The 22,738-nt window shown below is 35.9% G+C and overlaps 2 protein-coding genes across 3 annotated transcripts; both read left to right on the top strand.

Moving 5' to 3' along the window:
* Positions 1 to 312: 312 nt before the first annotated feature.
* LOC108202949 (ABC transporter B family member 26, chloroplastic) lies at positions 313 to 8,557 on the top strand. Its single transcript, XM_017371588.2, has 18 exons — positions 313 to 948; positions 1,480 to 1,607; positions 1,922 to 1,964; positions 2,356 to 2,400; positions 2,838 to 2,960; positions 3,040 to 3,143; positions 3,668 to 3,722; positions 3,806 to 3,876; positions 4,049 to 4,151; positions 5,032 to 5,242; positions 5,699 to 5,772; positions 6,046 to 6,102; positions 6,199 to 6,273; positions 7,236 to 7,310; positions 7,384 to 7,665; positions 7,745 to 7,809; positions 7,882 to 7,942; positions 8,124 to 8,557. The coding sequence occupies exons 1-18, from the start codon at positions 517 to 519 to the stop codon at positions 8,202 to 8,204; spliced, it is 2,085 nt and encodes a 694-aa protein (XP_017227077.1). The 5' UTR covers positions 313 to 516; the 3' UTR covers positions 8,205 to 8,557.
* Positions 8,558 to 9,149: 592 nt separating this feature from the next.
* On the top strand, positions 9,150 to 18,237 carry LOC108202509 (uncharacterized). 2 transcript variants are annotated; one of them, XM_017370946.2, is made up of 12 exons: positions 9,151 to 9,565; positions 9,978 to 10,032; positions 11,633 to 12,028; positions 13,129 to 13,490; positions 13,579 to 13,758; positions 13,832 to 14,023; positions 14,478 to 14,552; positions 14,635 to 14,686; positions 14,816 to 15,875; positions 15,953 to 16,009; positions 17,711 to 17,785; positions 17,935 to 18,237. In XM_017370946.2, the coding sequence occupies exons 1-12, from the start codon at positions 9,269 to 9,271 to the stop codon at positions 17,978 to 17,980; spliced, it is 2,847 nt and encodes a 948-aa protein (XP_017226435.1). In that variant the 5' UTR covers positions 9,151 to 9,268; the 3' UTR covers positions 17,981 to 18,237. The 2 variants fall into 2 exon arrangements, with proteins under 2 accessions (XP_017226434.1, XP_017226435.1); XM_017370945.2 differs by having other exon boundaries at positions 9,150 to 9,565; positions 17,711 to 17,997.
* Positions 18,238 to 22,738: the final 4,501 nt, after the last annotated feature.

Here is a 22,738-nt window from a genome sequence, read left to right on the forward strand (position 1 = left end):
ACAACCGTCTGTAATCCGTTTTAAAAAATTACACTAGTTACAATATATAATAACAATTCAATTCCAAAATATTTATGATCCGTTCGATTTCCACGTGATTTGATTGAAAAGAATATAAAATAAAACCAGAACGCAAATGAAAAATCATCGTAAAATATAGTAGAATAAATATATTTATTCCGGAGAAATGAATAATATTCACATTTTTTATTATTTTGCTAATTCAAGATCACATTTTTAAGATCTTTTTGACACGTTTCTCAAATAAGCCCCATGTAATAACAATTCTGGTCCACAATGTCTTTTATCATTTCTATTTTTAAGCATTTCTTGGTTGAAATAAACCAACTTATTTGGATAACTAGCTTAGCTGAGAGCCTGAAACCGCTAAATTTCTAAACTTTTTCTACAACTCCACACTTCTCAACTTCAATGGTGTGACAAATATTATTACATCCTAGTATATGGTTGCATGGTACAAGTAATGTTCAAGAATTGTGAAACTAATTTACAACCATGTCTTTAACACTATGCAATCATCTTCACTCTTCGTGCACTTTGATTTCTTCACTCCAAGAATCACAGAATTTCATCAATTTAAGACCCAATTCACTCAAATTTAGGCTAGATAAGTCAAGGATCCGATTGGTGTACCCGACCCGGAGAAAAAGGGTATCTAGTTTTGCTTCTGTTAATGGGTATTCTGCTGTGCCAGGGAGTGATTCAGATGAAACCCATGTGGAATTTGGGGAGAAAGTTCGAAACTTTGTCGAAAATTTCATGGCTTTTTTGCCTGGAGGAAAGTGGTGGAAGTTTGATGATGATGTGCAGATTGAAATGATGGCTAAGCCTGTGACTGTTTGGAAGGCGCTTTCGAGAATGTGGGAGCTTATAAGTGAAGATAGAGTGCTCGTTTTTGCTGCTTTTGCTGCTCTCATTGTTACTGCTGTATGCAACTTAGCTCATACTTTGGGTGTATATGTGTGATTGTGCTAGTATGAGTTGTTGTAGTTAGTTTGAGAATAGAATTTGAGTAGCAGTTTATATAAAGTTTGGAACTCTAATCAAATTTAGAATTCTAGGATTCTAAGTTCATTGCATTGTGATAAAGATAACATGCATAAATATGAATAGTACTCATTTGACTTTATGCATCTGTAATGCGATCAAAACCAATATGAGTTGGTGCTAGATTTTTATCAGATATAGTTTGGAAGGTGCTAGCGTTTCATTAGTTAATGTTTGTTGAATTTTGATAAACATGCACATCTTTTTACGATTATTGCCAATATGAGTTGTTGGTTATTAGTTTTAGAAGATGATGGGAGTAGCCATTAAGATAAAAAGTTTGAAAGTTTAAGCAATCTGGCCATTTTGGGGTTTTATTAGTTTCATCTTTTTGCATTTAATAATGATAGTTGCTATGTATGGATACGTGGTTGTTTGCTTCCTATTTTGAAATTTATTCTTGTTGTGCAGCTTTCTGAGATCTCCATTCCACATTTCTTGACAGCCTCTATATTTACTGCTCAAAGTGGTCAAGTCGCAGTATTTCATCGGAATGTGCGCCTTTTAGTTGTACTATGTGTCACATCTGGAATATGCAGGTTAATTTTACCTTATTGCATTCTCGAGTGAACTATCATCACTTATAATTTGGACAAATGTTTATCTGAGATGGTATTTAGTAGGGAACTTGTTAAATTAAGTAGCGTACGATGAAAATTTATTAGATTAAGTATAGAAATGAAGTCAAAATTGAAACATCTTCTATGTGCCTAAGGGAATACAAAAGACTTTAAATTTTCAAAAATAAAGACTTGTCTTGATATTTCTCCAACGTCATGTATGGGCATGTGTTTAGCACCGTAATTTTGACTTTGATGATCTAATCCCCTGCTCTACTTTTTTTGATTTACAGTGGTCTGCGAGGTTGCTTTTTTGGCATTGCGAATATGATTCTTGTGAGTTCATATTCAGTTTGTCCCTTTATTTTCATCAAGCGAAATTGGTTAAGCAGCAGGGAAGCATAGAATAAAAGTTGCCACCTCTTCAAATGAGTGAATCTTATTTCATTCAACTTTTTTTCTACTAGATTATGTCATATATTATGATTTGTACAAGCCATAGTTATTTATTATAAGAGGACATATATGGTATATCTAATTATCACAGGATATGATATAGCCATTGAGGAATTAATTTAAACTTATGTGTCACACGTGCAATCGAGTGCTCATTCTCATTTCCATATCTGAATGTGTATATCTTCATTTTTTTACAGTCTAAAATTACATTGCTGAACTGTCTTCACCGCATCTTAGCCTAATGTACACAGTTCTGATGCTTCTGCAGGTAAAGCGAATGAGGGAAACATTGTATTCCACCCTCCTTCTTCAGGTTCTAAAGCATTTTTTCTGTAAAATTACTTATCTGTTGCTAATTATCATCTGTTGGAAGAAATTGAATGAGGTAGGTATGGAATTAAAAACTCTGAACAAAAATTAAGGGCGGATAATGATGTGAGAAGGAAAGGTGCAAATTTTTTATGATGAGATCTGGATGAAAATAATTAGGAAGGAGAATGGAGCATGCATCCTCAAATTGATGGGTTTACGCCCTTGTTTAAGTATGTAGTTCTGGGATGAAGGAAGGAATAATACTTATTTATGTTAAACCACCTGAAAGAATTAATTTATTCCAATCCTCCCAATTTCATTCCCTCTGACTAAATGAAGCATAAATGATGAAGCATAGTCTTTTCATTGTCCTGAAATCAGAGCTATATATATTCATTCCTCTATTTCGTTTTCTTTATTTTGTTTACCTCCATGTAGGACATCTCATTCTTTGATGCGGGGACTGTTGGTGATTTGACTAGTAGGCTTGGGGCAGATTGTCAGCAAGTATCTCGTGTCATCGGAAATGATTTGAATCTGATTTTCCGCAATGTTCTCCAGGTTCCTTTCCTGAGCAGAAAACTAACGGTTTCTGGCTTTTACTATGAACTGAGATATTATTACAAATATTATGTTTCAGGCCTCAGGTGCTTTAATCTACTTGTTGGTATTGTCATGGCCTCTTGGTCTGATAACCTTGGCAATATGCTGTGCTCTGTTTACTATCATGCTCTTCTATGGAAAGTAAGATATATGATTCACATATTTAATAAATTATAAAAACTCGTCTGCGCTCCTAATATCAAGCTTTCTTTACAGATGAGCTATATGTGGTTATTGGCAAATTTTTAATTACTCAATTTTTTAAATAAGAAAGTGATTGATGTCGTATTAGAATCAACCAATAGATTGAATACAAAGTGAAATTTATAGTAGATCCTAGCCTATAGGACAATATAAACGAGAATCAATGTAAAAGCGAGAGTGCTTTAGAACCGGATTCTTATGCTTGTTCGCACAATTCTTTTTGTAAGTTGTGCATCAGAGTTGTGTCATACTTGCATTGCCTAGAATTGGATTCCCTTTTTCTACAAGTTCATGAAGTTAATATTTGCCACATGTAATTATCTTAGAGTTGCTTCTTTAAAATAAATACAAACTTAATTGCTTTGATAATGAACTTCAAAACACAAAATTGTATTTTCCTTGCATATTGATGTCTAAGGTTGTTTATTAGTTACTACGGTTTCTATGTTCATTAAATTTAGGTACCAGAAGAAAGCAGCTAAGCTGACTCAAGAGTTCACTGCTTCTTCCAACGAAGTAATACACAAGTTTTTGTGAATTTTGGTTATATGTTTTTGACGCTTAAGTCTCTTTGTAAAAGTTCCCTTGCACTTTTATAGGTTGCGCAAGAGACACTCTCTCTGATGCGTACGGTTCGAGTTTATGGAACAGAGCAACATGAAACTCGAAGGTAATTGTGCTTCTAGTTTTGCTTTTGTGCAAGCAGTACTTTTCAGTTCCACGACTTAGACAATAAATGTCATGACTCATGAGCTTCAAAGATAAAAAAAGCATTTCGGAAATGTTTGGAATTGTATACCTTGTATTTGACACACAGTTATCTGCTCTACCTTTGTAAACAGGTATAATAAGTGGCTTGATAGGTTAGCTGATATAAGTTTGCGGCAGAGTGCGGCTTATGGAATATGGAACCTCAGCTTTAATACTCTTTATCACTCAGTGCAGGTCAAGTCTTATTGCTGCTTGCCCTTATCATAAAAATCACTTGTGTCTATGAAACTAGTTTGTCTGCACCTTTACCCTTTGTACCATCTTTCCACAACATTTTAATTTATAGTCACTAAAATCATTTCAACAATTTTTAAAGCACAGGTAAGAGGTAACGGATCGGAAATTAAAGTAGGATGCAGGTTTTAGCTATTACTAAAGCCCGGGTTGCAGCCCTGAATCTAGGCATATTTGTTCCGGTCTTATTATCTATGAAAAACAAAAGAACGTTTTGTGAATATGTGATTTGATCTTTTCATTTATTTTCCTCTGTTAGTTGACCACTTGAACTAGACATTAATGATGTACTAACAACTTCTCTAGTAGTTGTGGATCAGCTCTCTTGTATTCTTATTAATCTATCATATATCAGCGTATGCCCATATATAAGCTTAGATATCGATAGGGTTTTGTTGGATATACATCCTTTTAGCATGACATTTTCCTGTATTCATTTTCTATTTCACATGTTTTGCTATATTTTAAACATCAAAACATGTTGATAAAATATGCTGTATCTTGCAACAGATATTTTGATTGTTGTTTAGGAAACTGTGGTTGAACTTGTAATATGTTCAATTGAAGCATATAGAAGAGATTCTTAATTTTCATAATGACATTATATATTCATCATTATGCTTAAAAAAAATTTAAGTACTGGTACATACTATGCGTAGAATGTTGTCTCCACTCCTGGAGGAAAATATTAGAGCTCAGATTTACTTAAAGGACACTGCTGGAATCATGTAGTGACTTCTGCATCATACTTGAATTTTTATTGTCAGGACATCATACTTGAAAATTTAATTTACTTCCCAGTGCATATGTTATCTTATAGGTTACGGCTGTGCTGATTGGAGGAATGTCTATTTTAGCTGGTACTTTGACGGCTGAGCAACTTACGAAATTCATATTGTACAGTGAATGGTTGATTTATTCAACTTGGTGGGTGGGGGACAATGTGTCATCGCTGATGCAATCTGTTGGGGCAAGTGAAAAAGTGTTTCAGTTGATGGACCTTTCACCAAGTGAACAGTTCACGCATCAAGGTAGGAAGTTCTTGAATATGACTTGTTTTGCTATGACTTGTAATCAATAAAGTGATGATGATGGTTTCTTTTAACATCACATGCATTACTGACATTGCCCTTATTTTTATGCCTTCGAAATTTTAGTTGAACTTAAATCTTTGCACGCTCTACCTTGATTTTATAATATATACACAAATGATTAGCATTAGTCTAACACTTTAATACAAGCTAGTTTTCCTTTGGCTGCCTAGTTCTGTTCTAGAGGGAACACTTATTATCAAGCCTCCAGTAACTTACTAGAACTCAAAGGCCCTGTTAGAACATAAGCGGTTAGATTGAGGCACATAGTTGCTAGATGAACTCAATACATGGACATGGAATGCTTGAATTTATTTTGTTGTTCAGCTGTGCAATATTTTTATATTCCATGTTGATCTGTGCATAAATTGAATGCTTCAATTCGACAAATTGCAGGATTAAAGTTGGAAAAACTTGATGGTCATATTGAGTTTAAGGATGTTTGTTTTTACTATTCGTCGAGAGAAACGGTATGACTTATTACTTCAGCAAATATACCTCTAGATCATATCGTACAATTTATGGGTGACTTTCATTGTAGGCTTTTTAATAAGTGCCTTATGATATCATATAGTAATGAGTAATCTAATAATTTCTAATTTAATAAAATGGCATAATAACCCTTTTTGCAATCTGTGGCTCTTGATTTTCTGGAGCAGACTTTAGGAGATTTTCTTGTCCAGGTTATGTTTGCTTAAAGTCTAACTGCAACAGCCTAAACTGATATATTGACATTTGAACAGGTTTCTGTACTACAATACATAAACCTCGTGGTGCATCCGAGTGAAGTTGTTGCAATTGTAAGTACACACAATGACACAAAGTTATGCTATATCTAAATTATAAATAATAAATCACATCCACACATCACATAACATTGTATTCATACGGTTTAGGTTGGTCTAAGTGGTAGCGGGAAAAGCACTCTTGTGAATCTTTTGCTTCGACTGTATGAGCCAAAAAGTGGTCAGGTACCCTCTTTCGTTCATATATTATACTTTGACATAATCTACTTCATATGATACATAGAACATATATCAGAATATGTGCATTTCAATCTTGTGCTGATGCAACCTTGCTAGCTTTTTTTTTAAAGGAAACACGGTAGATGGAGTATCTGCGATACCTTCTACTGTTATATATAAACTAAGGTATTCTGGTCTGTAGTCTAGCTAAATTAACACTTTTTTATGAGAGATTTCTACCAAATAATTTCCAAGAAATTATACTTCTTGCGGAGATAATTTAGTACCATTTAGTAGTAAACAAAGAAGAAAACTGGTCTTGCTAGTGTCTTCAAGAAATTTTATGGATGTTCTATACAAGGCACCCTAGACTAGGAACAGAGCATGCCATGTATGATAGGGGGTTATCACGGTCCCGTTTGAACCGCACAATCAGCAAGATTCGACCTGAATTTGATCCAATGCGAACTGAAACCGAGATGTGCTTCACGGTTATGGTTTGAATTTTTAAAAAACTGCAGTTTATGGGTTGCTTCAGGTTTAGTATCTAGGAAGACCCTTATTTTATAATAATATTTTATTCATTAAATTGTGATAATTTCATAAATCGCAAAATTCGCTAATCCGAACCGGACTTAAACTGAACCAAAAGGTTAGGTTTAGTTGGGTAGGTTGGTTTGAAATTTTGAAGAACCATAATTATGCGGTTTGGTTCCGGTTTGACTACGAACCTGAACCAATCGAACCGCGATCACTGCTTGCATCTTACTTTTTGGTGAATATTATAAATTCTATGTCCTGGATGTCGTTTCTCGGTTTTCTTTAAAGTTCAACTTTATGGCACTTTTGTAATAGCTAGTCTAAATATTTATATGGATGCATAGTAGCTAAAACTTCTACTTTATAATAAACCATGCTTTTCTAGTTCCCAATAGGATTTTACTAGTAATTGTTTTTTATTCATGCAGATTTTGATTGATGGTTATCCTCTTAAAGATTTGGACACAAAGTGGATGAGGGAGAGAATAGGATATGTTGGACAGGTTTTCCCTTGTGAACATGCCATCATTTTGACTTTAATTAAGACCAATGCTTCTTATTGGGTTTTTCTGGTAGGAGCCCCGACTTTTCCACATGGATATAAGTTCAAACATACGATATGGTTGTACTAGAGAGATAACACAAGAGGATGTGGAATTGGCTGCAAAGGAGGCCTATGCTCACGGATTTATCTCAGCTCTGCCTAATGGGTATCAAACTATCGTCGATGATGATTTACTTAGTGGAGGACAGAAGCAAAGAATTGCAATTGCACGGGCCATCATTAGGGATCCAAGCATTTTGATCCTCGATGAAGCAACTAGTGCTCTAGATGCAGAGAGTGAGTACAATGTCAAGGTAGCTACTTATGCATTACCAAACTAGTAGGATGATGAGCTTCGTTATTTCTACTCATTGCATATTCCTCCGTCTACAGGGTGTTATCCGTGCTGTCAGAAATGATTTGAAGAGTAGGAGAACTGTTGTGGTAATTGCACACAGGTAAGTCCTGATTTCTTATTCCTGTGCAATTTGCTGGTTCAAGATTCTGAACCGCTATATTACTTGCTGCAGACTTTCAACTATACAAGCTGCGGATAGAATAGTGGTAATGAATGGCGGTCGAATAGTTGAGGTAAGTAACATGGTCCCTTCTCTACTGTATCTTATTATCGTAAGATAATCAGATTCAACAAATTTCTTCGTGCATGTGCACCCCTGGCAAGTCAATGGCATCCTTTTGGATCATAGCAGAATAAGCTAATCTACATCACTTGCGTTCATTTTCTTTCTTCTAACTCCGCTTTCATATCCAGACCGGCAGTCACATGGAGCTACTCAAGAAAGACGGTATGTATTCGCAGCTGACAGGGAAACAGGCTGGTGCAGTGGCATGATCTTGAGCAAAATCGGCATAATATCAAGCCAAACCTCCCATATCATACACCTACGATTCGATGCAGTATGAAGCTGGACAGTTAGAATACCATTAGATACATATTTCTTATGACTTCCTTTGCAAATCCCAATCATTTGTGAACATATAGGAAGAACTGGAGAAGCTCTTGATAGTTTTTGAAAAAAGAGCTACAGCCCCATGAAAATTCTTGTACTATTTGTACTTCAGTGCATAAGGTGGGAAGAGCCCTGAGATGTAAAGGAGCTGGTTTATATCAGAAAATGTTTCATACATAAAATTGGGTACAAAGTAGAATATGGCATATATAAAATTTTGATTTAAATGAGCTTATGTATTTTCATCCTAATTAAAGATAGTTCAATCCATTATCGTGTCATTTTGAGTAAATTATACACCAACTAATTTCATCTTACCAAGTAGTCAATAAAAATTGCTGCAACTTGATTAATACAGAAAAGGTCAACAATCAACAAGGCTTTGTACCTCAATTACTCCATCACATGCCTGTCTTTTCCATTTTTTGTAGTCGAATTATAATTAAAAACTAGAATTGTTAGTTTACAAGTTTAAAAAATTAAAATTATGTTATAATATAAACACAATACATTTTATAAAAACATAAGTTTCATATTTTTCTAGTTATATAATATATATAATTATAAAACATATTTGGTCAATAATAATAAAAGTCGAATAAATTTAAAATTTTGAAACAGGAGGAATTGTCTTATGCATTTGATGTTTAAAAAATATTGAAAGTTACATAAAATTTATTATTACATTCATTCCATGATTTTATTATGATATTTAATTAATTTAAATTTATATCTTATAATATTTAATTAATTTAAATTATTAATTAAAAATGTTTTTCTAATTAAGAAAAAACGTTTTTTACACTAAAAATAAATAAGCACCTCCTTAACAATCTCTCAATCTCAATCGCGGTAAAACTAACCACCTTCTCGTCTCTCCCAATAACAAACCCTAGAATCTCTCCCACACCTATACACACACCTATACTTACACTCCCCGGTGGTGATGGACTACCAGCAGCCGCACCATAGCTACGCTAGACCTCCACCGACGTTGCCGCCTCCACCGTCCGATCCTAATCACCACCAGCAACAACCACCTTCTCTGGCCCCACCACCGCCGGGGCCCTCCTGGTACTCCGGTCAGTTCCAATACGCCGCCCAGGCGAATCAGAATCACCAGCAGTGGGCCCCGCCTTATCCTGCGCCACCGCCGCAGCCTTATGCTGCGCACCACCAGTATCAGCCACCGCCTCCGCCGCCTCCTCCTCGGCCGCAAGCGTATCCGCCTCAGCTCAATCAGGTAGATATCGATTTCGATATCGAAATGTATTTACGGTTTGCAATTTAATAGTGGCGTGTTTCGGGAAAAAATTAGTTGCAATGAACTGCATTATAATTAAGTTTGTTACTGTTTGTTACAAGCGGTTGCAGCTTTATCGGTTTCTGTTATTGTTTCGTAGATTGGTTGTATTTCGGATTTGTTTGTTGCTAATTGCGGTTGTGTTGGTACTTTGATAACACTTACATTAACCTATAAATGATTAAACTAATGTATGTTTTTATTAAGAGGAATTAGTGTTCAGGCTGATAGTTGCTTTGAAATTCAGTTATTATGTAGTTGGGCGATTTCTGTTTGTTTGGAACAGTGCGTAACACATTATAATTGTAATTTGTTGCATTCAAGGACTGATTATGCGTGTAATTGCTTTCAGGAATGGCATAACTCGGGTTGGAATCAGCATCAAAATCAACAATTGCAGTACCCAGGTTTATATTATGATTCTGGTGGTAGAATTTTAATTTGTTATCTCACATTACACCGCTATTTTTTTTTACTTGTTAATAAATCCGGTGCAAGTAGTTCATGTACACTGTTTCTTATTAGAGACGAAACCATAATTGTGAGTCGAGTGGAGTTGTGTCCGAAACAAGATTGAGCTCTTTCATGTAATTGGGTAATTAACTCGAGTATTATTTTAAGGAGTTTAGGAATCATGTTCTAGCACTATATAAGAAATTATTGAACAAGACTTTGTCTTGAGATTGACCAGATTACAGCTCCAGGCTTTCTAAATGAGTCCAACTTAATATAAACTTATTAAGTACATTGTTGTTACATTTTATTGCTGTATTCTTATTATGCGACATGTATACAAAATCTCACGGGGAGATGCTTTCAGATTCCATTTTTCAGATTTGGGTCTTCAATCTAACAGGAAAGATTTGTAAACCTCTTATTGCAGTGTTTAACCCTTTCTTCCGATGTAGTCAGGAAAATAGGGCCGTAAATAAATAAAAGGGGCGGCCGAGTTTTGGATGTGCAAGCCCGGTTTTCATTTTTTCCTCACAAATTGGGCTGTGCAAGTTATATCTACAACTCTAAGGCTATGTTTTGTTTAGGGTATTTTAATCCCAGATTAGATTCATACATTACAATCTTTTCATTATTATTCCGAGTATTATAATCCTATAAGTTGTCCAATTCTATGTTTGTTCTGAAGGAAAAAGTTTAGGATTGGATTACAACCCTATATATTCAATGTTTGTGTTGAGGGATAATATATGAGATTGGACTATTATAGTTTTAAAATTTTAAATCCTATGTTTGTTTTACATTGGATTGTAGTAAAATTATTATAACCTTTTTAATGTTGACTTGTAAGAGGGGATGTAATAATCATCCTCCATCTAAGTATTAGAGGGGATCATAATCCTATACTTAATGCAACAAAACAAACATGAGTTTAATATTTTTCAAAGACTCCAATACTTGGACTAAAATCCGAAATAAATTTTTTACAGAAGAAACATGAAATTAAAAATTTAAAGGATTATAGTTCTACCTTATCTTATACTTAATCGAAACAGACATCGCCTAGATGTACTTCATATCCTAATGTTACTATCATGCTTCTAATCATGATTTATGAGTTGTAAATTAATATGGCGCATCCTTTCCCTGCTCTAACGTTTCTCAAATTCGCATTGAGAAAACTAACTTAGCGCTGAAAGCTAAACTACATTGTGGTAATGATATGAGGCTAGCAGAGTGTTTTATTGAAGTAAAGGAGTAGTTGGGCAAGCAAGTGATTATATTAATAGCTAAATCTTCGAGTAGGTGATATGTTACAATGTGTGCTGTTTTTCATATGGTTTGTAAGATAGAAGTGACACATTGAGGTTTTGACCTGTAGCTGCTCTACTGTACATAATCTTTGGACCACGAGTCAATTTGTCTTACTTTTTTGTTGTGCCATTTTGTTCCTATGTTGAAGAGTAAAGCTAGATGATCTATAGAGCTTGTCCTTTTTTTAAATGCTAGTCTCTAACAGCTCTGCTAAATTTGCAATTTTCTCTGGATTTCTAGCACACAATAATGGTGAAGATTGGGCTGCAAAAGCCAGAGCATGGGCAGCTGCACAGAACTCTTCGGATAATCAATATCCCCAGTCCCAGTATACATCATTTAGTAGAAAAGAAGAAAATCAGTATTCAGTGCCTAACCCACAGTATGCAGATGGACAACATTTTCCAGTTGCTGCTTCAAGCTATCAACAATATCAAGCTTCTGTTGCACCACCTTACCAGTCATCAGAGTCATCCTTCAGCTCTGGATATGTTCAAGACGGTCATATGCCGTTCAATGGTAGAAATGGCAGCTTAGTAGGCGGAACAAATTCTGCCTTGCCTCATCAAGAAAGTTCTCCTTCGAATGCATCAGTTCACCTGCAGGAGGTACCTTCTAGTTATTCTTCTTTCACAGGTAATAATTTGATTTGTATTTCGCTTTTGAGAGCGAATCTTGTGCTCAAGAAATACCTTAATAATACATGGACTTTTTTTTTTTTTTTGAGAATGAATAATACATGGACTTGTTTTCATTTTTTTCTCCCTTGGATTGACTAATCAGTAATGTAGTATTTTTTTTTCAAGTTATTGCTATCCTGGGCAGGTTGATCTTTACACAATTTTTAATATAATAAATATGAACCGAACACTACTGTCAACTTCTTTCTTTTGTTTAGTTAAATTACTGATTGCATTGAAACTTAAGAATGGTCACTTCTCTTAAGGGGGTTCATTGCTGAGTCATAAAATCTAGAAACTTTTTAACAGGATTATAATAGTCTTAAAACAAAACTCGCATCAATACATCATTTATTCAAATATGTAGAAAATTAATCAATTTTAAAGCCAACAGTTCTGTTTAATCTCTAATATCCGAAAGGCAGACATTTCTGAGACACGATCTAGCAATTTTAGTAAAGCTCTTTTTCTTATGCACTCGAAATTTGAGGAACAATTAATAAGTCTCCCAATATTTTAAGAGCAGGGAGCCAGGAACATCCATGCCTAATACAACCATCATTGTATCATCAAGAAATATGACACCATAAAAAGGACAAATAGATATTAAAGAGAAGAAAACCAGGCCTCACGTCGGGGATAAACTAGTTTGTGGAGTCGTAAAGAAGGTGCGACGGATAAGAATAGGATTTCAAGAGGAATGTTTATTTTCATAACAAGTCAAAAGAGAAAACTTGCTGCTTTTCTATTCCAGTCATTGGCTTTCCCTAGGCTGGCCGTTCATTTTAATTTAGTGCATCATAATGTCAAGATCTAGAGCAACAAATTGCACGTATTGGAGAAACATATTTTTTGCAACGAAAACCATCATATATAGCTCTATTGGTCACAAGTACAGTCCCAGAAAAATTCAAACCTGGGAATGCATGCACTTCTTTTACAGAAATCATCGCAGAGAGTTGGTCATGTTTTGTGATTTGACGCAAGGACAGAACTTATGGTAGCCATTTTTCTTACTGCATTTGATATTTTAGCTGTTTAAATTCTGCATCGCAGGTAAAGAAGACATCACAAATCAGAGTGAGCAGTTCTCTAAGTCACCTTGGGCCTTTACCTCGACCTCGCAGCAACAAGCTCAGCCTGCTGCAGATGGCAGAGCACTTCCCATGGAGCAGCCTCAGTATGCATTTAGCCATCAGTCAGCTGGGCCCCCTAGCGATCTTAGTGATCAACCATTAGATTTCAACCCTAGTTATAACCGTGACCATAATCAACATGTGCAATCTAACTACTCTCGTAATGCTGGGGTACCCTTGAGAGACCTAGAGAGTCCTTCAGATGTAGCATCTATCCATGCTTGGAGTGCCTCTGCTGCACCTGGTGTAGTCTATCCTCCAGTGCACCCACCAGGCCCACAGGTTTCATTTCAGTTCTCTTTTTTTTTTCCTGCAGCTTTCGGTCACTATGTGACTACTCTAAAATTCAAATCCATAACAATATTATCAGGTAGATCCTTCTTTATCCATCTCTTCACCTGTTTCGGGAAACTTTGGACCACTGTTCGGAAGGATTTCAGGACAAAACTTCCAGCCACTGGGTCAGTCAGTTAGTATGCCTTTTGGTGGCACGGGAACTTTTTCTGGTGATGGATTTGGGGCTTCTGGTGTTTCTGATCGCACAAAAAAGGTACTTTTGGATCCTTCAGCATTTTTAAGAGTTATATTTTACTCTAAGCAATAATTGTTTTGTGATATTACAGCCCTCTGTTCCTAACTGGCTAAGAGAAGAAATCATAAAGAAGAAAGCTGTTATAGCAACTTCTGCTCCAGATTTCTCTGAGGACCCTAATTCTGTCGCAGAGGATGTAATTGACAAGTCTTTTGTGAAAGGAGATCCAGATAGCAGAAGTATTGACTCATCTAGGTCAACAGAAGAAGAGGACGATGAAGAGGTTTCTTCTTTGCCTTTAACGCTTTTTACTTTTGTTTCTACTACAATTTAACATTCTTCTTGGAAATAGAGATTTCAAAGGTCACGTCAAATGGTGCATAATTCATCTAGGGCTATATTTGACTTGACTCGCCTTGGAATTGAATTAACAAAATTTAGACCCACCTATTGGCTCAGTTTGTAAGCAAATGATATCAATTGACTATGTTCTATAAAGCTTGTACAATCCTTCTCAAGTACAATGTGTATGTTGAGTTATACTGTACCGAAATAACACATGAATAATTCTTTTGACTTTATACTTGTGCTAACTTATAATTTAAATTTGAATATAAATGTAATGCAATTTTTATTCTTAACTTACTATTACTATGTATGGTATTATCATGTTTTCCCTTTACTTTTAACGCTTTCTTCATTTTGTAAGTTGATGTATTCTTTGTGCATCTTCACAGGATGATGGCGAAATTGCTAGAACTGCAGCGATAAACCAGGAAATAAAACGCGTGTTGACTGAAATTCTGTTAAAGGTTGTAAACCTGGTTATATATGGTCATTGTCTCTCGATTAGCTTGGTTATGTGTGCGTCTATTTACATGATTTAGTATACAGGTGACCGATGAACTTTTTAATGAAATTGCTACTAAGGTTCTCAGTGAAGAAGGTACGCCAGTTAGTTCTTCTGTTTATGAATTATATAATTGTCTCTAAATATTTGGCAAAAGCTTGAAACTTATTTAATAACTTCTACCATATACGTCTCTGAAATAAATGTTCCCTCTTTTGTGGTTAGTTGACCACAATAATGCCTCTGTAACTCGTGACGTATCACCGTCTGCACCAGAAATTCCTACCCCCAAGGCTTCTGCAAAGGTTTTGATTACAGCACGGACCAGTGGAACTGAATCAGATGATACTAAAAAATTGACAAGTGCTCCTGGAGATTTGTTGGGACTTGCTAGTTATGCATCTGATGATGATGAGGATGATGAAAGTCAAAATGTTGGTGTTCCGAATTCCAAGAGAAACACTATAGATCAGCCTTCGACCAACAAAATGCTTTCAAATGAATATTCAGCAGCAGAAGCTAAAGAAAATATGAATAAGAACTTTGTTTCGGGAAGTGATGGAAGGATGTTTCCTAATGGGAGCTCGGGCAAATATAGGCCTGATAATGAACTTAACAATAATGGACCTAGCAGAGAATCTTCACATGGCTTCTCACCTGATGATGCTGTAGATGTTGAAAATAAAGCTGATATTGCCACATCAACAGATAATATCAAGGGCCAAGCGAAAACAGAGTTGTCAATTGAGAATTTTGGTTCCAAGAAGGTAACCTCAGGTGATACTGAAGTTAGGGAAGACAGAAAAAAGACAGATGACAAGAGACGGAGTTCTGCGGGAAAATATATTGATAAGGAACCTGGGGGTGATGGAGCGCATGCAAGGGGAGATGAGAGTCATAGGAGGCAGGAGGAGAGGAAAGTGAAGAAGGAAAAGAAAAATGACTATGATGAGTCAAAAGAGAAATCAAAGGAACAAGGTCTTAAGTCTGTGGAAAAGTACATGGACCCAAACTCCAAGAGAAGATCTAGTCATCGTAATGATAAGGACATGAAGCAGACAGATAAGGACAGAAGTAGAAGTAAAGAAGCTAGCGAAAGGAAAAGGGATGGAACGAGGGATGAGGAGGGAGAAAGATCAAGAGATAAGCTTACAAGTGACTCGCGCAGACACAAGAGACACCGTTCTCCTTCAGTCGGTAGTAAGGGTAGAGATGACAAGAACCACACAGTAGTTGGTCATACCAAAAATTCTAGTGATGACGAATCTTCAGGAGACTCCAGAAGGTTGGTTTTGCAAATTTTCTTGTTATTATGTGGTGGTCATCCTGTTATTGTTAACTTTCTGTTTATTCTGTTATCAGAAAGTCACGTACAAGAAAACGTAAGTCATCTCCATCACCTGACAGATCTCGCAGAAGGTACTATATTCTTGGCTCAGCTTATTGTATTTCACCTTCCAATGTTTGCTTGAGTTGATTGTTTATATCCCTGCACATAGATGTCCCACCAACTACCATTAATTTTTTATTTTTTTTTAAGTATGCAAAGTATGAATCAAGCAATATGCAATGTTGGTGTTTCTCTAGCATCATCTATGTAACGGGCCTAACGGCTGCAACTCTACGTAAACAAATTGAAGGTCTCCTTCCGGTGTCAGTACTTGACAAGTTTGTACCTGGCCTTACTAGTTACAAGTCCTAATTAAAAAATTAAAGATAATCGTAGCTTATATATACTCTTCTAGTCTACTTTGTTATGGTTTTTTTGTGGTATTGTTAGTATAAAAATCAATTTTATAATAATGTGCAAGTGTTTTATTGCATAGAATACTTTAAATGTAGCAAGTTGCATTATTAATATTTGTGGAATGCTGCTTCTTGGACATGCTTCAAAAAGGTTGTGTGTACAAGAGTTGTGCTTGTTCAGTGCTGGTTCTTTATATGCAGGGCAGTTACCATTCTCTTTATGCAAAAAATGTTCATTTTCATTGGTTTTTGTAGTTTTGTTACTCTCCATATATTTTGGACTTTCTCTACATTTGTCTTGTATTCAGTTAAGCCATTACTGCAAATAGCTGGCTCTGCCACTTAACTTCATCTATATCCTTACAATATCAGTTTTCAATATGTTATGATCTCTTTCAGGTGCTTTTCAATGTCCATGTGTGCATTCTTCCATAACCTTTATTGAATATTATTGTATCAGAAATAGTTGGTCCTACACACTTTATCTTTTACATGTGTTCCGTTGATGTTCAGTATGGAACTAAGCAATTTTAAATGACATTGCTTTCTTGCTTTCATAGTGATAAAAACTTGTATAATACCTTGGATAAATAAAGTTATCCAAAGATCTTTTGGGCATAGCAAAATCAGCCTGACACTGTTTTTTCTCCAGCCTTTTAGTTTATCTGTGTTTCAACTGTACGAACGTATGAAGACGTCTCATAGTTTAGTGAGCCAAAACTTAGGTCACTTGCACCTGTATAATGATAACATGGCAACACCATCCATGTCACAAATTTCAAGATATTATGCAATCGTACTAACCTATACATGTTCATGCTGCGGAGGGTAATTATTGTGTTGATCATTATCACTGGGAACCTGTTAAAAAGTGGGGTGGTGTTAATTTTTTCTACTTGTTCATAAGTTAGACACTTTGGTTGATTGTGTTACTGTTATGTATACTCGGGAACAGTGTGTATTAAAGGTGAGTTGGATTTATCGCTGATGAAGCCACTTCAAGCTAATTTTACAAGGTGGTAAGCCATGTGAATTATACACATTGTTCTTATAGGCATCATTGATATGGACAACTTTCACATGATCTTTGAACACTTTTATTAGAAGTTGTCTGTTAAAGGAAAGTCCTAATATTGCTAGATTGCAAGGATCATTACATGGTTTCTTTAGTGTAATGGAGGATATAGCAGCACTAGCTAGGAGTTATCATTAATGTTTGTGGTAATTAATTATGTAGATGTGATAATATCTCATTAAAAGCAGAGTAGTTTACAGAGACCGGTTCTTATAAAGTCTGACTATAGAAGATCGGCATATAGGCCTCCCAAATATTTATTAACTCACTGGCTTAGCATGGGATGTTTTCGTTTCTAGACAAGTTTCGAGGTCTCCACATAGCAAGCATTCTCAGCGCAGGCATTCCCCCTACTCTTCTCTTGAGACAACCAGGTATGTTGTAGTGCGTCTTCTTTGCTTAGCTTGTGTTATGTTTTTGACACGTCCATCATTGTAATAGTACTCGAAGCAGGTGATGTCAATAGGTTTACATTCTGGGGTCAAGTCTTTCTGGACTACTAACTATTTTACTCGAATTGCAGAGGAAAAAGATCAAGATCCAAGTCACCTGCTCGTCGTAAAAGATGATTAAAAAGGAGCACGGGAGCTGGAACGGATTTCAATTCGGAGAACCCTTGTTGTGCTGGTAGAATTCATATGCGAGTATGTGATGATGCCTATTGTATTGCAAGTGTTTGCAAGTTTAGGATAATATGTCAATTTTGTAGTGCGTGATTTTTTTTAGTTCAATGTATGGGTGCTTGGTGGAGCTGTCCGGACATATATCTAAAATTCCTAAAGTTTCAAAAATTTCAAAATTTATGTAGCCTTTAATTGTTTGCAAAGACTAGTATCTTGAGTAGTTAGAAAATGTATTTATTATTGTTTTGTGGGTTAATGTTTGATTATAAAAATTCAAATGCTTTCTCATGGGATTATATCATTGACCTCCTGTTCTCATATATTTACCGAGCGGAAATCTAAAGTTGTTATCCGTCTGATTTTGGAACCATGTTCACCGGTTTTATTCTTAAAATACAACTAAATACACGGAGATAAAACTTAATAAGTAATTAATACAAAAATAAAATATGATTTTAAATAATGCCTGATATTCCCAAAGTGTCAAAAATTTCATAATAGTTGTTATCGTAATATTTTTAAATAAATAAATATTATTCACATATAGTTTATCGTATCAAGTTTTGGGACATGAGAACATCTTTTGTAAATCTCACCACTTATTTCACAGAAAAAAATTATTGTTTAGCTTCGTCAACTTTTAGAGAACTTGGCAACTCGGTTTTAGGCAGATGCAAGTTTAATTCTGATCAGTTTATCGATTATTACTTAATCGAGTTTGAACTGTAGTTGCTATGAAGTCTTTCTATTAGTGTTTGGGGGCGGCGGCTTAGCTGTATTGTGGTTTTTTCTGTTTGTTTGGTACTTCACTTCACTGTTGGTTTTGTTTTCATGCACTTCAACTTTACTTGGTTCTGACCTTCTTGTGTAGTGAAATATTTGTGTTTCTATGCTTCATTGTGATCACACTTACAGGTGTTACTATCAGGCTTTGTCATTTGTCATTCATAACATTGGAATTTACATTTCGGTGAAGAACCCGAAGAAATTTATTCTTAAGCATATATTTTTCGACGAATTTTTGGATCTACATTTCTTGGAAGTATGTTGAGATAGTGAGCTGGCCAAGGAAAGCACACAAGGGGTTGCTTACTAATGGATGATCAAGAGTTTTGCTGAAGCTTCTCAACCTGATCATATAGCCCTTCTGCTGGCATTGAGTTATAATGCTCAGAGTTCTCGGAGAAGGGGCTATTGGGAGGTAGAAATGCTCAAGAGATGTGCTCAGTTGTTGGGACTTGTCCATTACAGTGACAGAGATTCGCGGAAGAGGAAAGAGTTGAGAAGGCCTGTTAGGGCATTGGACATGAGCATACAGCTGAAGGATATCACGGTTAGGATTATTCATGCAGGGGGGCGACAAGAGCTCTACAAGACTGCTATTCCTGCTTCGCGGTTGATGGAGAAGTATCCTGGAATGTGTGTGGCGAGGCCTGAGGTTTTCAAGAAGCCTCAAGAATCAATTTTGTCTGCAGAAGAGCAGCTATTGCCCGGGCAGAAATACTTCATAGTCCCGTGTACTACTGTACAGAAAGTGAAGCGAAGGCACTCATCAAAGCGGAAGGTTAAGGAACCTGAAGTGATGTTGTTGGACTCAAAAGCTGCTTCTAATGTGGATGATTATTCAGAAGAATCTGTTCGTTCATCGGACTTTTATGAATCAACATCTGATAGCAAGAAGAGTAATAAGCGGTTTGTTCCTCCCATACAGCGGTCAAAATCACTGAGGGGTTACACGTGGGAGCCGAGCCTAAGATCTGTGGAGGAGCTCTCTTCTTGATCATAAGCCTTTCCTTGATGCATTTGAAGAGCTACATTCTTCTTTACCTCTTTGTATTGTAAGAATAGTTGTATTGTCTGGTATGATTTTAAGAATAGCTCCCATAGGCCATACTCTGTACTCAACTTCTGTTCAGTCCTCTTAGCTAAAGATTTTGCATGGTTGGAAATTCTCCTGTATCATATGGTTGTATCAAGGATCCGAACTCCCGTGGGGTCAATTTGCTTGTGTTTTTAAATTTCTGTAATTGATCTTCACCATTGCTAGCTTCAATGCTAGCAGAGCAATATGAATTGGCTGAAAAATCGATATTAGCTTGTGTAATTTTACTATGCAAAAGACTCCAAGATTCCTGCATCATCATGTTTAGAAAATTCGATAGAAGAGTCTTTCTAGGGTTTAAACCCGTGACACTGACCGATAGCAAGTGGACACTTAGTTATCGTCAAACTCATTAAGCGATAAAAATGACATATTTCTTGTATCAGTTACATTACATACTTGATTTACTTTTAGAGAATCTCAGATGGAATATTGATACATTCCTTCTTCCATATTCACAGTTCCGGTCCCCATATGCCTAAATCTTCCACCTCTGTGTAGCAAATTATCATCCATATGAAATTAAAACTTCAAAATTCAAACTGGAAATTAGTCGGCACTAAAATCCAACAGTGAATCAGTGATGTTTTATCATTACCAAAAAACTAATCATGCATGGAACTCATCCCAATGTCAAGGTCCTTTTGTAGCAGTCCCTTTCTCCCTGCCTGTGTGTCATTAGCACCCGAGTCCCATGCATTATGACTATCATAATTATGACTATCAAGTATCAAATACATAAATAAATAATGATCCTTTGGAGGTTTGCAGCTATGCGGTGGGCTTTCAGTTTATTTTGATTTAAAAATAGGAATTTATCCGATTTTCGGAAGAAGACTCGAAATTTGATCCAGTGTTAAATAACATATAGGATGCGCCGATCCTTCTCGGAATCTATATTTTATTTTGGGTAGATGACATGGAGAGGGTTCATATCATAAAATCACAGCCACAAACTCCATTCAATCAAATAGCAAATCATGTCGGGGTTCTGGATGTTTCGAAGTTGAGCTTTGCCAAATTATATGAACTATCCAATGTTCTCCAGACATGTCTTGTACAAGACCAAACAGTTTGGTACAATACAACTCATCACCATTCATCATTCTATTTCCCACCACATACCCGTTCCTACTCCAATAAGATGAGCATAACGTGACAATAATAATCGGTTAAAAATGCCGTTCAATAAAAACCTGGAGTTTTTCCGTGTTCAGGGCCGGATTTAGGATTCAAACTCAGGAGCACCAAGCAAATTTTCTAAAAGCACTCATATATATTTTAAATTTTGTGGGTCATCTCTATAATTTTGTAAAATTTAGAATCGTAAAAAAATGTCAAATTTTATTTAAGGGAGGACACATCTCCGTGCCTCTTGCTAGATTCGTCGCTGCTTGCGTAACGCTAGGAAATTTTTGTGGTTTTGAATAGACACTGGTGCCTACACGGCAAGGCCCTGACGTGGAGGCGAATGAAGTGTAGCTTTCATAAGGAGTTCTACTGCAAGAATTTGAAAATTGATCGAGACAAGTGAGCAATAAGAATGCGGCTAGTCTAATTACGATGAAAAAACCAATAAATTGAACCTTTTCTAACATATCAGTCCAGACAGCGACTCAATCAGTTGAAAAATGCAGGCAGATGTTTGGGGTAATTTACGCGAAGGACTCTCTTTAGCGGAATATAATTTTTTAACAATGTAGCGTGAAAAATTAGACGTCGTGAGGCATGGAATAAATCGGATTACCTGAATAAGCCGATAAGGTTACAGTTCTTATGTTTCAGGCAAGACTGCGGTACATGTAATTTTAGTATGAATGCTTACAGACATGAATCACAAGAATCAAGTGCAATAGCGCCAATAGGACAAGTTTGACGTTAATATTGCAGGTAGAATCTGTGATGTAGTACGATGAGGATTCGACAAAAGATACACGTAGAGGAATGTAGAGCAAGGTTGGGTAAACCGTGTAAATGTCGTGTTTTAAGCACCCGGACCAAGATGATAAAAATTATTCTTTTCCTCTTTATTCTTGGGATGAAGGCAATGCAACTGAGCCGAGGATAAATGGAATATCCACAAGTGTAATTCTATTGGCATTTGGCAATCAGATAGAATAATACATTCTATACAAAAATGTAGGTTGGAGGATTCGAGCTCGTGAGTTTGTGAGCTTCTAGACAGTGGCAGAACCAAGAATAAGAGACACTTGGGATAAAATAATAAGAAGTTAAATATTAAAGGCTATTTGGGATTCAAAATCAAATTTATATTAGGTTAGTCGAGACTGTAGCCTAGATTGACGTGTTGGTTCTGTCCGGTTTCAAGATAAGCGAGAAACTCAGTTAAGCTTTCTCGAGAAATAGAGGCGACAACAATTGTGCAATAACACCAGATGCGGAATATGTACAGAACATTTGATCACATTATATTGAGGATGAAAAATGTTCTACTCCCTCCGTTTCAAATTACATGTCCACTTTAAAAAAATCACTTAGTTTAAGAAAAGTGGATTGTGGGAAAAAAGAGGTGTATTAAGTCATTAATTGAACATAATATGTGGTGTATGGTTGATCTTGGAAATAGAAGTTAGTAATATGTGATGGAGAGTTGATTTGGGAAATATAAATTTACATTGAAAGTTGAAGTGGACAAGTATTTTGAAACAAATTTTTTTTTCTAAAGTGGACATGTATTTTGAAACGGAGGGAGTACATATTTACGACGCAACACAGAATAAATCATTTTTAAAAAAAATGAAAAAGTGTTAAGGAAACACTATAAATAGGAGTATGAATGTATGATGGCAAGTTAAACGTAG

Source organism: Daucus carota, chromosome 9 (assembly GCF_001625215.2).
Source record: "Daucus carota subsp. sativus chromosome 9, DH1 v3.0, whole genome shotgun sequence".
NCBI classification, from domain to species: domain Eukaryota; kingdom Viridiplantae; phylum Streptophyta; class Magnoliopsida; order Apiales; family Apiaceae; genus Daucus; species Daucus carota.

Excerpts from the sequence above, each read along its gene's own strand:
- LOC108202949 (XM_017371588.2), top strand. The coding sequence starts at position 517 with ATGTCTTTAACACTATGCAATCATCTTCACTCTTCGTGCACTTTGATT. Across the intron at positions 4,152-5,031 it reads CTCTTTATCACTCAGTGCAG|GTTACGGCTGTGCTGATTGG; the intron begins GTCAAGTCTTAT and ends GTTATCTTATAG. Across the intron at positions 5,773-6,045 it reads ACTATTCGTCGAGAGAAACG|GTTTCTGTACTACAATACAT; the intron begins GTATGACTTATT and ends ACATTTGAACAG.
- LOC108202509 (XM_017370945.2), top strand. The coding sequence starts at position 9,269 with ATGGACTACCAGCAGCCGCACCATAGCTACGCTAGACCTCCACCGACG. Across the intron at positions 14,024-14,477 it reads AAGAAGAGGACGATGAAGAG|GATGATGGCGAAATTGCTAG; the intron begins GTTTCTTCTTTG and ends GCATCTTCACAG. Across the intron at positions 16,010-17,710 it reads CCTGACAGATCTCGCAGAAG|ACAAGTTTCGAGGTCTCCAC; the intron begins GTACTATATTCT and ends TTTCGTTTCTAG.